Source organism: Oncorhynchus mykiss, chromosome 21 (genome assembly GCF_013265735.2).
Source record: "Oncorhynchus mykiss isolate Arlee chromosome 21, USDA_OmykA_1.1, whole genome shotgun sequence".
NCBI lineage: Eukaryota > Metazoa > Chordata > Actinopteri > Salmoniformes > Salmonidae > Oncorhynchus > Oncorhynchus mykiss.
Window position 1 is genome coordinate 753,504 of NC_048585.1, and position 16,497 is coordinate 770,000.

The window sequence follows — 16,497 nt, forward strand, 5'->3', positions numbered from 1 at the left end:
GTATTGGTGGAGTATTCAGACTGAGTGTAGATTCGCAGCAGTCACATAATGAAAAGGATTCAGACAGTGTTGTGTTGTTGTACAGGGTAGGCTGGTGTTCAGGCTTACAGGGGATAAACCAGTTATAACAACACTCCATTAAGCCCTCCTGCCCCTGTCATTGGGATTGAAGAGTGAAGGACTGTGTTACTATGTCTCACTACATACAGATGGGAGGACTGTGTTACTATGTCTCACTACATGCAGTGATTATACAGATGGGAGGACTGTGTTACTATGTCTCATTACATACAGATGGGAGGACTGTGTTGCTATGTCTCACTACATACAGATGGGAGGACTGTGTTGCTATGTCTCACTACATACAGATGGGAGGACTGTGTTGCTATGTCTCATTACATACAGATGGGAGGACTGTGTTGCTATGTCTCACTACATACAGATGGGAGGACTGTGTTACTATGTCTCACTACATACAGATGGGAGGACTGTGTTACTATGTCTCACTACATACAGATGGGAGGACTGTGTTACTATGTCTCACTACATACAGATGGGAGGACTGTGTTACTATGTCTCACTACATACAGATGGGAGGACTGTGTTACTATCTCACTACATACAGATGGGAGGACTGTGTTACTATCTCACTACATACAGATGGGAGGACTGTGTTACTATCTCACTACATACAGATGGGGGGACTGTGTTACTATGTCTCACTACATACAGATGGGAGGACTGTGTTACTATGTCTCACTACATACAGTGATTATACAGATGGGAGGACTGTGTTACAATGTCTCACTACATACAGTGATCATACAGATGGGAGGATTGTGTTACTATGTCTCACTACATACAGATGGGAGGACTGTGTAACTATGTCTCACTACATATAGTGATTATACAGATGGGAGGACTGTGTTACTATGTCTCACTACATACAGATGGGAGGACTGTGTTACTATGTCTCACTACATATAGTGATTATACAGATGGGAGGACTGTGTTACTATGTCTCACTACATACAGATGGGAGGACTGTGTTACTATGTCTCACTGCATATAGTGATTATACAGATGGGAGGACTGTGTTACTATGTCTCACTACATATAGTGATTATACAGATGGGAGGACTGTGTTACTATGTCTCACTACATACAGATGGGAGGACTGTGTTACTATGTCTCACTACATATAGTGATCATACAGATGGGAGGACTGTGTTACTATTTCTCACTACATATAGTGATTATACAGATGGGAGGACTGTGTTACTATATCTCACTACATATAGTGATTATACAGATGGGAGGACTGTGTTACTATGTCTCACTACATACAGATGGGAGGACTGTGTTACTATGTCTCACTACATACAGATGGGAGGACTGTGTTACTATGTCTCACTACATATAGTGATTATACAGATGGGAGGACTGTGTTACTATGTCTCACTACATATAGTGATTATACAGATGGGAGGACTGTGTTACTATGTCTCACTACATACAGATGGGAGGACGGTGTTACTATGTCTCACTACATATAGTGATTATACAGATGGGAGGACTGTGTTACTATGTCTCACTACATACAGTGATTATACAGATGGGATGACTGTGTTACTATGTCTCACTACATACAGATGGGAGGACTGTGTTACTATGTCTCACTACATACAGATGGGAGGACTGTGTTACTATGTCTCACTACATACAGATGGGAGGACTGTGTTACTATGTCTCACTACATACAGATGGGAGGACTGTGTTACTATGTCTCACTACATACAGATGGGAGGACTGTGTAACTATGTCTCACTACATACAGTGATTATACAGATGGGAGGACTGTGTTACTATTTCTCACTACATACAGATGGGAGGACTGTGTTACTATGTCTCACTACATACAGTGATTATACAGATGGGAGGACTGTGTTACTATGTCTCACTACATATAGTGATTATACAGATGGGAGGACTGTGTTACTATTTCTCACTACATACAGATGGGAGGACTGTGTTACTATGTCTCACTACATACAGATGGGAGGACTGTGTAACTATGTCTCACTACATACAGTGATTATACAGATGGGAGGACTGTGTTACTATTTCTCACTACATACAGATGGGAGGACTGTGTTACTATGTCTCACTACATACAGTGATTATACAGATGGGAGGACTGTGTTACTATGTCTCACTACATATAGTGATTATACAGATGGGAGGACTGTGTTACTATGTCTCACTACATGCAGTGATTATACAGATGGGAGGACTGTGTAACTATGTCTCACTACATACAGATGGGAGGACTGTGTTACTATGTCTCATTACATATAGTGATTATACAGATGGGAGGACTGTGTAACTATGTCTCACTACATATAGTGATTATACAGATGGGAGGACTGTGTTACTATGTCTCACTACATACAGATGGGAGGACTGTGTTACTATCTCACTACATACAGATGGGAGGACTGTGTTACTATGTCTCACTACATATAGTGATTATACAGATGGGAGGACTGTGTAACTATGTCTCACTACATATAGTGATTATACAGATGGGAGGACTGTGTTACTATGTCTCACTACATATAGTGATTATACAGATGGGAGGACTGTGTTACTATGTCTCACTACATACAGATGGGTGGACTGTGTTGCTATGTCTCACTACATATAGTGATTATACAGATGGGAGGACTGTGTTACTATGTCTCACTACATATAGTGATTATACAGATGGGAGGACTGTGTTACTATGTCTCACTACATGCAGTGATTATACAGATGGGAGGACTGTGTAACTATGTCTCACTACATACAGATGGGAGGACTGTGTTACTATGTCTCATTACATATAGTGATTATACAGATGGGAGGACTGTGTAACTATGTCTCACTACATAAAGTGATTATACAGATGGGAGGACTGTGTTACTATGTCTCACTACATACAGATGGGAGGACTGTGTTACTATCTCACTACATACAGATGGGAGGACTGTGTTACTATGTCTCACTACATATAGTGATTATACAGATGGGAGGACTGTGTTACTATGTCTCACTACATGCAGTGATTATACAGATGGGAGGACTGTGTAACTATGTCTCACTACATACAGATGGGAGGACTGTGTTACTATGTCTCATTACATATAGTGATTATACAGATGGGAGGACTGTGTAACTATGTCTCACTACATATAGTGATTATACAGATGGGAGGACTGTGTTACTATGTCTCACTACATACAGATGGGAGGACTGTGTTACTATCTCACTACATACAGATGGGAGGACTGTGTTACTATGTCTCACTACATATAGTGATTATACAGATGGGAGGACTGTGTAACTATGTCTCACTACATATAGTGATTATACAGATGGGAGGACTGTGTTACTATGTCTCACTACATATAGTGATTATACAGATGGGAGGACTGTGTTACTATGTCTCACTACATACAGATGGGAGGACTGTGTTGCTATGTCTCACTACATATAGTGATTATACAGATGGGAGGACTGTGTTACTATGTCTCACTACATATAGTGATTATACAGATGGGAGGACTGTGTTACTATGTCTCACTACATGCAGTGATTATACAGATGGGAGGACTGTGTAACTATGTCTCACTACATACAGATGGGAGGACTGTGTTACTATGTCTCATTACATATAGTGATTATACAGATGGGAGGACTGTGTAACTATGTCTCACTACATATAGTGATTATACAGATGGGAGGACTGTGTAACTATGTCTCACTACATATAGTGATTATACAGATGGGAGGACTGTGTTACTATGTCTCACTACATACAGATGGGAGGACTGTGTTGCTATGTCTCACTAAATATAGTGATTATACAGATGGGAGGACTGTGTTACTATGTCTCACTACATATAGTGATTATACAGATGGGAGGACTGTGTTACTATGTCTCACTACATACAGATGGGAGGACTGTGTTGCTATGTCTCACTACATATAGTGATTATACAGATGGGAGGACTGTGTTACTATGTCTCACTACATATAGTGATTATACAGATGGGAGGACTGTGTTACTATGTCTCACTACATATAGTGATTATACAGATGGGAGGACTGTGTTACTATGTCTCATTACATACAGATGGGAGGACTGTGTTGCTATGTCTCACTACATACAGATGGGAGGACTGTGTTACTATGTCTCATTACATACAGATGGGAGGACTGTGTTGCTATGTCTCACTACATACAGATGGGAGGACTGTGTTACTATGTCTCATTACATACAGATGGGAGGACTGTGTTGCTATGTCTCACTACATACAGATGGGAGGACTGTGTTACTATCTCACTACATACAGATGGGAGGACTGTGTTACTATGTCTCACTACATATAGTGATTATACAGATGGGAGGACTGTGTAACTATGTCTCACTACATATAGTGATTATACAGATGGGAGGACTGTGTTACTATGTCTCACTACATACAGATGGGAGGACTGTGTTGCTATGTCTCACTAAATATAGTGATTATACAGATGGGAGGACTGTGTTACTATGTCTCACTACATATAGTGATTATACAGATGGGAGGACTGTGTTACTATGTCTCACTACATACAGATGGGAGGACTGTGTTGCTATGTCTCACTACATATAGTGATTATACAGATGGGAGGACTGTGTTACTATGTCTCACTACATATAGTGATTATACAGATGGGAGGACTGTGTTACTATGTCTCACTACATATAGTGATTATACAGATGGGAGGACTGTGTTACTATGTCTCATTACATACAGATGGGAGGACTGTGTTGCTATGTCTCACTACATACAGATGGGAGGACTGTGTTACTATGTCTCATTACATACAGATGGGGGGACTGTGTTGCTATGTCTCACTACATACAGATGGGAGGACTGTGTTACTATGTCTCATTACATACAGATGGGAGGACTGTGTTGCTATGTCTCACTACATACAGATGGGAGGACTGTGTTACTATGTCTCATTACATACAGATGGGAGGACTGTGTTGCTATGTCTCACTACATACAGATGGGAGGACTGTGTTGCTATGTCTCACTACATACAGATGGGAGGACTGTGTTGCTATGTCTCACTACATACAGATGGGAGGACTGTGTTGCTATGTCTCACTACATACAGATGGGAGGACTGTGTTGCTATGTCTCACTACATACAGATGGGAGGACTGTGTTACTATCTCACTACATATAGTGATTATACAGATGGGAGGACTGTGTTACTATGTCTCACTACATATAGTGATTATACAGATGGGAGGACTGTGTTGCTATGTCTCACTACATACAGATGGGAGGACTGTGTTACTATGTCTCACTACATGCAGTGATTATACAGATGGGAGGACTGTGTTACTATGTCTCATTACATACAGTTGGGAGGACTGTGTTACTATGTCTCACTACATACAGATGGGAGGACTGTGTTGCTATGGATGTCGATTAAGACTGATTACTGTCTATTCATATAGAGCACATTTGACTGGGTCAGGATGAGGGGTCATATTTGACTGGGTCAGGATGAGGGGTCATGTTTTATTGGGTCAGGATGAGGGGTCATATTTGACTGGGTCAGGATGAGGGGTCATATTTGACTGGGTCAGGATGAGGGGTCATATTTGACTGGGTCAGGAAGAGGGGTCATATTTGACTGGGTCAGGATGAGGGGTCATATTCTACTGGGTTAGGATGATGGGTTATGTTCTACTGGGTCAGGATGAGGGGTCATGTTCTACTGGGTCAGGATGAGGGGTCATATTTACCTGGGTCAGGATGAGGGGTCATATTTACCTGGGTCAGGATGAGGGGTCATATTTGACTGGGTCAGGATGAGGGGTCATATTTGACTGGGTCAGGATGAGGGGTCATGTTCTGCTGGGTCAGGATGAGGGGTCATGTTCTGCTGGGTCAGGATGAGGGGTCATGTTCTGCTGGGTCAGGATGAGGGGTCATATTTGACTGGGTCAGGATGAGGGGTCATATTTGACTGGGTCAGGATGAGGGGTCATGTTCTACTGGGTCAGGATGAGGGGTCATATTTTACTGGGTCAGGATGAGGGGTCATATTTGACTGGGTCAGGATGAGGGGTCATGTTCTACTGGGTCAGGATGAGGGGTCATATTTTATTGGGTCAGGATGAGGGGTCATATTTTACTGGGTCAGGATGAGGGGTCATGTTTACCTGGGTCAGGATGAGGGGTCATATTTGACTGGGTCAGGATGAGGGGTCATGTTCTGCAGGGTCAGGATGAGGGGTCATATTTTACTGGGTCAGGATGAGGGGTCATATTTTACTGGGTCAGGATGAGGGGTCACAGAAGATGCAGCGCTGCAAAGAGACCTGCAGAACAGGGTTACTGCTATACAGGGTGTTGTAGAACAGGGTTACTGCAATACAGTGGGTTGTAGAACAGGGTTACTGCTATACAGTGGGTTGTAGGGGTGCAGAACAGGGTTACTGCTATACAGTGGGGTGTAGAACAGGGTTACTGCTATACAGTGGGGTGTAGAACAGGGTTACTGCTATACAGTGGGTTGTAGAACAGGGTTACTGCTATACAGTGGGTTGTAGAACAGGGTTACTGCTATACAGTGGGTTGTAGAACAGGGTTACTGCTATACAGTGGGTTGTAGGGGTGTAGAACAGGGTTACTGCTTTACAGTGGGTTGTAGGGGTGCAGAACAGGGTTACTGCTATACAGTGGGGTGTAGAACAGGGTTACTGCTATACAGTGGGTTGTAGGGGTGTAGAACAGGGTTACTGCTATACAGTGGGGTGCAGAACAGGGTTACTGCTATACAGTGGGGTGTAGAACAGGGTTACTGCTATACAGTGGGTTGTAGGGGTGTAGAACAGGGTTACTGCTATACAGTGGGGTGTAGAACAGGGTTACTGCCATACAGTGGGTTGTAGGGGTGTAGAACAGGGTTACTGCTATACAGTGGGGTGTAGAACAGGGTTACTGCTATACAGTGGGTTGTAGGGGTGTAGAACAGGGTTACTGCTATACAGTGGGGTGTAGAACAGGGTTACTGCTATACAGTGGGTTGTAGGGGTGTAGAACAGGGTTACTGCTATACAGTGGGTTGTAGAACAGGGTTACTGCTATACAGTGGGGTGTAGAACAGGGTTACTGCTATACAGTGGGTTGTAGAACAGGGTTACTGCTATACAGTGGGTTGTAGAACAGGGTTACTGCTATACAGTGGGTTGTAGAACAGGGTTACTGCTATACAGTTGGTTGTAGGGGTGTAGAACAGGGTTACTGCTATACAGTGGGTTGTAGAACAGGGTTACTGCTATACAGTGGGTTGTAGGGGTGTAGAACAGGGTTACTGCTATACAGTGGGTTGTAGAACAGGGTTACTGCTATACAGTGGGTTGTAGAACAGGGTTACTGCTATACAGTGGGTTGTAGAACAGGGTTACTGCTATACAGTGGGTTGTAGAACAGGGTTACTGCTATACAGTGGGTTGTAGGGGTGTAGAACAGGGTTACTGCTATACAGTGGGTTGTAGAACAGGGTTACTGCTATACATTGGGGTGTAGAACAGGGTTACTGCTATACAGTGGGTTGTAGGGGTGTAGAACAGGGTTACTGCTATACAGTGGGTTGTAGGGGTGTAGAACAGGGTTACTGCTATACAGTGGGTTGTAGAACAGGGTTACTGCTATACAGTGGGTTGTAGAACAGGGTTACTGCTATACAGTGGGGTGTAGAACAGGGTTACTGCTATACAGTGGGTTGTAGAACAGGGTTACTGCTATACAGTGGGGTGTAGAACAGGGTTACTGCTATACAGTGGGTTGTAGGGGTGTAGAACAGGGTTACTGCTATACAGTGGGTTGTAGAACAGGGTTACTGCTATACAGTCGGTTGTAGGGGTGTAGAACAGGGTTACTGCTATACAGTGGGTTGTAGAACAGGGTTACTGCTATACAGTGGGGTTGTAGAACAGGGTTACTGCTTTACAGTGGGTTGTAGAACAGGGTTACTGCTATACAGTGGGGTTGTAGAACAGGGTTACTGCTATACAGTGGGTTGTAGAATAGGGTTACTGCCATACAGTGGGGTTGTAGAACAGGGTTACTGCTATACAGTGGGTTGTAGAACAGGGTTACTGCCATACAGTGGGTTGTAGAATAGGGTTACTGCTATACAGTGGGTTGTAGGGGTGTAGAACAGGGTTACTGCTATACAGTGGGTTGTAGAACAGGGTTACTGCTATACAGTGGGTTGTAGGGGTGTAGAACAGGGTTACTGCTATACAGTGGGTTGTAGAACAGGGTTACTGCTATACAGTGGGGTTGTAGAATAGGGTTACTGCTATACAGTGGGTTGTAGAACAGGGTTACTGCTATACAGTGGGTTGTAGAATAGGGTTACTGCTATACAGTGGGTTGTAGAATAGGGTTACTGCTATACAGTGGGTTGTAGAACAGGGTTACTGCTATACAGTGGGTTGTAGAACAGGGTTACTGCTATACTGTGGGTTGTAGAACAGGGTTACTGCTATACAGTGGGTTGTAGGGGTGTAGAACAGGGTTACTGCTATACCGTGGGTTGTAGAACAGGGTTACTGCTATACAGTGGGTTGTAGAATAGGGTTACTGCTATACAGTGGGTTGTAGGGGTGTAGAACAGGGTTACTGCTATACCGTGGGTTGTGGAACAGGGTTACTGCTATACAGTGGGTTGTAGGGTTGTAGAACAGGGTTACTGCTATACAGTGGGTTGTAGGGGTGTAGAACAGGGTTACTGCTATTCAGTGGGTTGTAGGGGTGTAGAACAGGGTTACTGCTATACCGTGGGTTGTGGAACAGGGTTACTGCTATACCGTGGGTTGTCGAACAGGGTTACTGCTATACAGTGGGTTGTAGAACAGGGTTACTGCTATACAGTGGGTTGTAGAATAGGGTTACTGCTATACAGTGGGTTGTAGAACAGGGTTACTGCTATACAGTGGGTTGTAGAACAGGGTTACTGCTATACAGTGGGTTGTAGAACAGGGTTACTGCTATACAGTGGGTTGTAGGGTTGTAGAACAGGGTTACTGCTATACAGTGGGTTGTAGGGGTGTAGAACAGGGTTACTGCTATTCAGTGGGTTGTAGAACAGGGTTACTGCTATACAGTGGGTTGTAGAACAGGGTTACTGCTATACAGTGGGTTGTAGAACAGGGTTACTGCTATACAGTGGGGTTGTAGAACAGGGTTACTGCTATACAGTGGGTTGTAGAACAGGGTTACTGCTATACAGTGGGTTGTAGAATAGGGTTACTGCTATACAGTGGGTTGTAGAACAGGGTTACTGCTATACAGTGGGTTGTAGAACAGGGTTACTGCTATACAGTGGGTTGTAGAACAGGGTTACTGCTATACAGTGGGTTGTAGAACAGGGTTACTGCTATACAGTGGGTTGTAGAACAGGGTTACTGCTATACAGTGGGTTGTAGAACAGGGTTACTGCTATACAGTGGGTTGTAGAACAGGGTTACTGCTATACAGTGGGTTGTAGAACAGGGTTACTGCCATACAGTGGGTTGTAGAACAGGGTTACTGCTATACAGTGGGTTGTAGAACAGGGTTACTGCTATACAGTAGGTTGTAGAACAGGGTTACTGCTATACAGTGGGTTGTAGAACAGGGTTACTGCCATACAGTGGGTTGTAGAACAGGGTTACTGCTATACAGTGGGTTGTAGAACAGGGTTACTGCTATACAGTGGGTTGTAGAACAGGGTTACTGCTATACAGTGGGGTTGTAGAACAGGGTTACTGCTATACAGTGGGTTGTAATACAGGGTTACTGCTATACAGTGGGTTGTAGAACAGGGTTACTGCTATACAGTGGGTTGTAGGGGTGTAGAACAGGGTTACTGCTATACAGTCGGTTGTAGGGGTGTAGAATAGGGTTACTGCTATACAGTGGGTTGTAGAATAGGGTTAATGCTATACAGTGGGTTGTAGAACAGGGTTACTGCTATACAGTGGGTTGTAGAACAGGGTTACTGCTATACAGTGGGTTGTAGGGGTGTAGAACAGGGTTACTGCTATACAGTCGGTTGTAGGGGTGTAGAACAGGGTTACTGCTATACAGTCGGTTGTAGGGGTGTAGAACAGGGTTACTGCTGTACAGTGGGTTGTAGGGGTGTAGAACAGGGTTACTGCTATACAGTGGGTTGTAGAACAGGGTTACTGCTATACAGTCGGTTGTAGAACAGGGTTACTGCTATACAGTGGGGTGTAGAACAGGGTTACTGCTATACAGTCGGTTGTAGGGGTGTAGAATAGGGTTACTGCTATACAGTGGGTTGTAGAACAGGGTTACTGCTATACAGTGGGGTTGTAGAACAGGGTTACTGCTACACAGTGGGTTGTAGAACAGGGTTACTGCTATACAGTGGGTTGTAGAACAGGGTTACTGCCATACAGTGGGGTTGTAGAACAGGGTTACTGCTATACAGTGGGTTGTAGGGGTGTAGAACAGGGTTACTGCTATACAGTGGGTTGTAGAACAGGGTTACTGCTATACAGTGGGTTGTAGAACAGGGTTACTGCTATACAGTGGGGTTGTAGAACAGGGTTACTGCTATACAGTGGGTTGTAGAACAGGGTTACTGCTATACAGTGGGTTGTAGAACAGGGTTACTGCTATACAGTGGGTTGTAGAACAGGGTTACTGCTATACAGTGGGTTGTAGAACAGGGTTACTGCTATACAGTGGGTTGTAGAACAGGGTTACTGCTATACAGTGGGTTGTAGAACAGGGTTACTGCTATACAGTGGGTTGTAGGGGCGCATTAGAGAATTACCTTTATTGTTGCAGGCAATCCACTTCACAGTGTCAGCGAAGGTCACCTCTCGACCAATAAGGTAAGTAAAAACACGCACCTGAAAAAGACAAATTGTTTTCAGCACCTAGTGTCACCTAGTCATACCTCCCATGTCTTAGTGTCACCTAGTCATACCTCCCATGTCTTAGTGTCACCTAGTCATACCTCCCATGTCTTAGTGTCACCTAGTCATACCTCCCATGTCTTAGTGTCACCTAGTCATACCTCCCTTGTCTTAGTGTCACCTAGTCATACCTCTCATGTCTTAGTGTCACCTAGTCACCCCTCCCATGTCTTAGTGTCACCTAGTCATACCTCCCATGTCTTAGTGTCACCTAGTCATACCTCCCATGTCTTAGTGTCACCTAGTCATACCTCCCTTGTCTTAGTGTCACCTAGTCATACCTCCCTTGTCTTAGTGTCACCTAGTCATACCTCCCTTGTCTTAGTGTCACCTAGTCATACCTCCCATGTCTTAGTGTCACCTAGTCATACCTCCCTAGTCATACCTCCCATGTCTTAGTGTCACCTAGTCATATCTCCCTTGTCTTAGTGTCACCTAGTCATACCTCCCATGTCTTAGTGTCACCTAGTCATACCTCCCTAGTCATACCTCCCATGTCTTAGTGTCACCTAGTCATACCTCCCTTGTCTTAGTGTCACCTAGTCATATCTCCCTTGTCTTAGTGTCACCTAGTCATACCTCCCATGTCTTAGTGTCACCTAGTCATACCTCCCATGTCTTAGTGTCACCTAGTCATCCCTCCCTTGTCTCAAAATCCCTCCAAAAGAGAAAGAGGTTTCTGACACGTGTGTGCGTGCGTTCGCGTGTGTGTGTAACGTTGGTTACCCTGCGTTCTGGCCAGTTGAACTCCTGAAACACTTCCTCATAATCCTCCATGGCCCCGTCAGTGATCAGCATGATGGCCTGGTTACACAGACTACCCTGACCCAACGATGCAGCCTAGAGGACACACACAGACACACAGAGACACACAGAGACACACAGAGACACACGGAAACACACAGAGACACACAGAGACACACAGAGACACGGAGACACACAGAGACACACGGAGACACACGGAGACACACGGAGACACACGGAGACACACAGAGACACACAGAGACACACAGAGACACACAGAGACACACAGAGACACGGAGACACACAGAGACACACAGACACACAGAGACACACAGAGACACACAGAGACACACAGAGACACACAGAGACACACAGAGACACACAGAGACACACACAGACACACAGAGACACACAGAGACACACAGAGACACACACATTGTGACGACCCTCGCACTCTGTCTGCCGTATTCTTTCTCTTTGCTCTTGTTTTCCTTATTAGGATGTCGGTGGGCGGAGCCGGGAGGGACACACCTGGGCCTGGGTGTGTCCCGGGATAAATACACCTCTTCCCCAGTCATGGAGGAGACTCTCTCCATACAGACACACCTGGGCCCGGGTGTCTCCCGGGATAAATACACCTCTTCCCCATTCATGGAGGAGACTCACTCCATGCAGACACATTGTTAGATTTTGGTTGTGGCATTTTTGTGGCCGTTTGTTTGCTTTGGCACCTTCCAGCACCCCTCATTATCACATTTATGCACGTAAACATTCCCTCACACGACTGATTACTGACTACACACACCATTGTTAGTTGTATTTAGTTGTCTTCAGTTAATAAATATATTTTGTTATTCCTTATCGCCACGTTGTGTCCCTTTTTGTTACGAACTTCCGGTTTGTGACACACACACACACACACGCGCGCCACACACACACACACGCGCCACACACACACACACGCGCCACGCACATACACGCGCGCCACGCACACACAGACACACGCGCCACCCACACACACACACGCGCCACACACACACACGCGCGCCACGCACACACAGACACACGCGCCACCCACACACACACACGCGCCACGCACATACACACACGCGCCACGCACACACACACATGCGCCACGCACACACACACGTGCGCCACGCACACACACACGTGCGCACGCACACACACACGCGCCACGCCACGCACACACACACGCGCGCAACGCACACACACGCGCTACGCACACAGTATCATTCCTTGCAGAGCTGGATGGAGATAAATGAATTCCTTCAAAGACTGAGGATGATATGTCTAAACACCGAAGAAGACAAACCTCATTGAGGATCTTGAAGGATTCCTTCATGGCCTTCTTGACTTTCCCCTCCCCTTTCACCTGGAGCTCCTCAACCAGCAACTTGAAGTGCTGCAGAGAGAGAGACGGGGGAGAGAGACGGGGGGGGAGAGAGAGAGAGGGGGGAGAGAGGGGGGGAGAGAGAGAGAGAGGGGGGAGAGAGGGAGAGGGGGGAGAGAGGGGGGGGGGAGAGAGAGAGAGAGGGGGGAGAGAGGGGGGGGAGCGAGAGAGAGGGGGAGAGAGATAGGGGGGGAGAGAGAGAGGGGGGGGGGAGAGAGAGAGGGGGGAGACAGAGAGAGAGAGAGGGGGAGAGAGAGAGGGGGGGAGACAGAGAGAGAGAGAGGGGGAGAGAGAGAGAGGGGGGGAAGAGAGAGAGAGAGCCAGCGAGAGAGAGAGGGGGAGAGAGAGAGGGGGGGGGAGAGAGAGAGGGGGGGGGGGGGGGAGAGAGAGAGGGGGGGGGGAGAGACTACTTAATTTAAACGGAGCAAAAATATAAACATGAGTTACAGTTCATATGAGGAAATCAGTCAATTGAAATTAATCGTACTGCCAAATTTAAAAATAAAAGATTGGAGGTGGCTTATGGTAGAGAAATTAACATTAAATTATCTGGCAACAGCTTTGGTGGACATTCCTGCAGTCAGCATGCCAATTGCATGCATGCAAACAATAGACTGAACTCCACAGCAGGTGTGATACCTGACCCAACAACAAACAATAGACTGAACTCCACAACAGGTGTGATACCTGACCCAACAACAAACAATAGACTGAACTCCACAACAGGTGTGATACCTGACCCAACAACAAACAATAGACTGAACTCCACAACAGGTGTGATACCTGACCCAACAACAAACAATAGACTGAACTCCACAACAGGTGTGATACCTGACCCAACAACAAACAATAGACTGAACTCCACAACAGGTGTGATACCTGACCCAACAACAAACAATAGACTGAACTCCACAACAGGTGTGATACCTGACCCAACAACAAACAATAGACTGAACTCCACAACAGGTGTGATACCTGACCCAACAACAAACAATAGACTGAACTCCACAGCAGGTGTGATACCTGACCCAACAACAAACAATAGACTGAACTCCACAACAGGTGTGATACCTGACCCAACAACAAACAATAGACTGAACTCCACAGCAGGTGTGATACCTGACCCAACAACAAACAATAGACTGAACTCCACAACAGGTGTGATACCTGACCCAACAACAAACAATAGACTGAACTCCACAGCAGGTGTGATACCTGACCCAACAACAAACAATAGACTGAACTCCACAACAGGTGTGATACCTGACCCAACAACAAACAATAGACTGAACTCCACAACAGGTGTGATACCTGACCCAACAACAAACAATAGACTGAACTCCACAGCAGGTGTGATACCTGACCCAACAACAAACAATAGACTGAACTCCACAACAGGTGTGATACCTGACCCAACAACAAACAATAGACTGAACTCCACAACAGGTGTGATACCTGACCCAACAACAAACAATAGACTGAACTCCACAACAGGTGTGATACCTGACCCAACAACAAACAATAGACTGAACTCCACAGCAGGTGTGATACCTGACCCAACAACAAACAATAGACTGAACTCCACAACAGGTGTGATACCTGACCCAACAACAAACAATAGACTGAACTCCACAACAGGTGTGATACCTGACCCAACAACAAACAATAGACTGAACTCCACAGCAGGTGTGATACCTGACCCAACAACAAACAATAGACTGAACTCCACAACAGGTGTGATACCTGACCCAACAACAAACAATAGACTGAACTCCACAGCAGGTGTGATACCTGACCCAACAACAAACAATAGACTGAACTCCACAACAGGTGTGATACCTGACCCAACAACAAACAATAGACTGAACTCCACAACAGGTGTGATACCTGACCCAACAACAAACAATAGACTGAACTCCACAGCAGGTGTGATACCTGACCCAACAACAAACAATAGACTGAACTCCACAACAGGTGTGATACCTGACCCAACAACAAACAATAGACTGAACTCCACAGCAGGTGTGATACCTGACCCAACAACAAACAATAGACTGAACTCCACAGCAGGTGTGATACCTGACCCAACAACAAACAATAGACTGAACTCCACAGCAGGTGTGATACCTGACCCAACAACAAACAATAGACTGAACTCCACAGCAGGTGTGATACCTGACCCAACAACAAACAATAGACTGAACTCCACAACAGGTGTGATACCTGACCCAACAAAAAACAATAGACTGAACTCCACAGCAGGTGTGATACCTGACCCAACAACAAACAATAGACTGAACTCCACAGCAGGTGTGATACCTGACCCAACAACAAACAATAGACTGAACTCCACAGCAGGTGTGATACCTGACCCAACAACAAACAATAGACTGAACTCCACAGCAGGTGTGATACCTGACCCAACAAAAAACAATAGACTGAACTCCACAGCAGGTGTGATACCTGACCCAACAACAAACAATAGACTGAACTCCACAGCAGGTGTGATACCTGACCCAACAACAAACAATAGACTGAACTCCACAGCAGGTGTGATACCTGACCCAACAACAAACAATAGACTGAACTCCACAGCAGGTGTGATACCTGACCCAACAACAAACAATAGACTGAACTCCACAGCAGGTGTGATACCTGACCCAACAACAAACAATAGACTGAACTCCACAGCAGGTGTGATACCTGACCCAACAACAAACAATAGACTGAACTCCACAGCAGGTGTGATGCCAGACAGACAGAAAAGAGACAGGGAGAATAGGAGAGGAGGGTCGGGGGAGGAAGGAAATAAAGAAAGGAGAAATGGGCTGAAATGAGTTGAGGCCATATGGGGGAGAGGAGGTGGAAGACAGGAATACAATGAAAGGAGTTGAGGCCATATGGGGGAGAGGAGGGGAAAGACAGGAATACAATGAAAGGAGTTGAGGCCATATGGGGGAGAGAAAGGGGAAGAGAGAGATAATACTGAAGGAGGCAGAGGAGAGGTGGATAGAGGGAGGGAGGGAGGGATAGAGAGATGGAGGGATAGAGGGAGGGAGGGAGGGATAGCGAGATGGAGGGATAGAGAGAGGGAGGGATAGAGGGAGGGAGGGAGGGATAGAGGGAGGGATAGAGAGAGGGAGGGAGGGAGGGATAGAGACAGGGAGGGATAGAGGGAGGGAGGGATAGAGGGAGGGAGGGAGGGAGGGAGGGAGGGAGGGAGGGAGGGAGGGAGGGAGGGAGGGAGGGAGGGAGGGAGGGATAGAGGGAGGGAGGGAGGGAGGGAGGG

General features: G+C 45.9%; 1 protein-coding gene across 1 annotated transcript in view; it reads right to left on the reverse strand.

The window, feature by feature from the left end:
- cacna2d4a (calcium channel, voltage-dependent, alpha 2/delta subunit 4a) overlaps window positions 1–16,497 on the reverse strand; it is a 199,640-nt gene that overhangs the window by 167,769 nt on the left and 15,374 nt on the right. The window contains exons 8-10 of the mRNA XM_036958447.1: window positions 13,131–13,220; window positions 11,780–11,893; window positions 10,909–10,987 (exon numbers count right to left, since the gene is read on the reverse strand). Of these exons, the coding sequence (XP_036814342.1) occupies window positions 10,909–10,987; window positions 11,780–11,893; window positions 13,131–13,220 (283 nt within the window). The remainder of the gene's footprint in view (window positions 1–10,908; window positions 10,988–11,779; window positions 11,894–13,130; window positions 13,221–16,497) is intronic.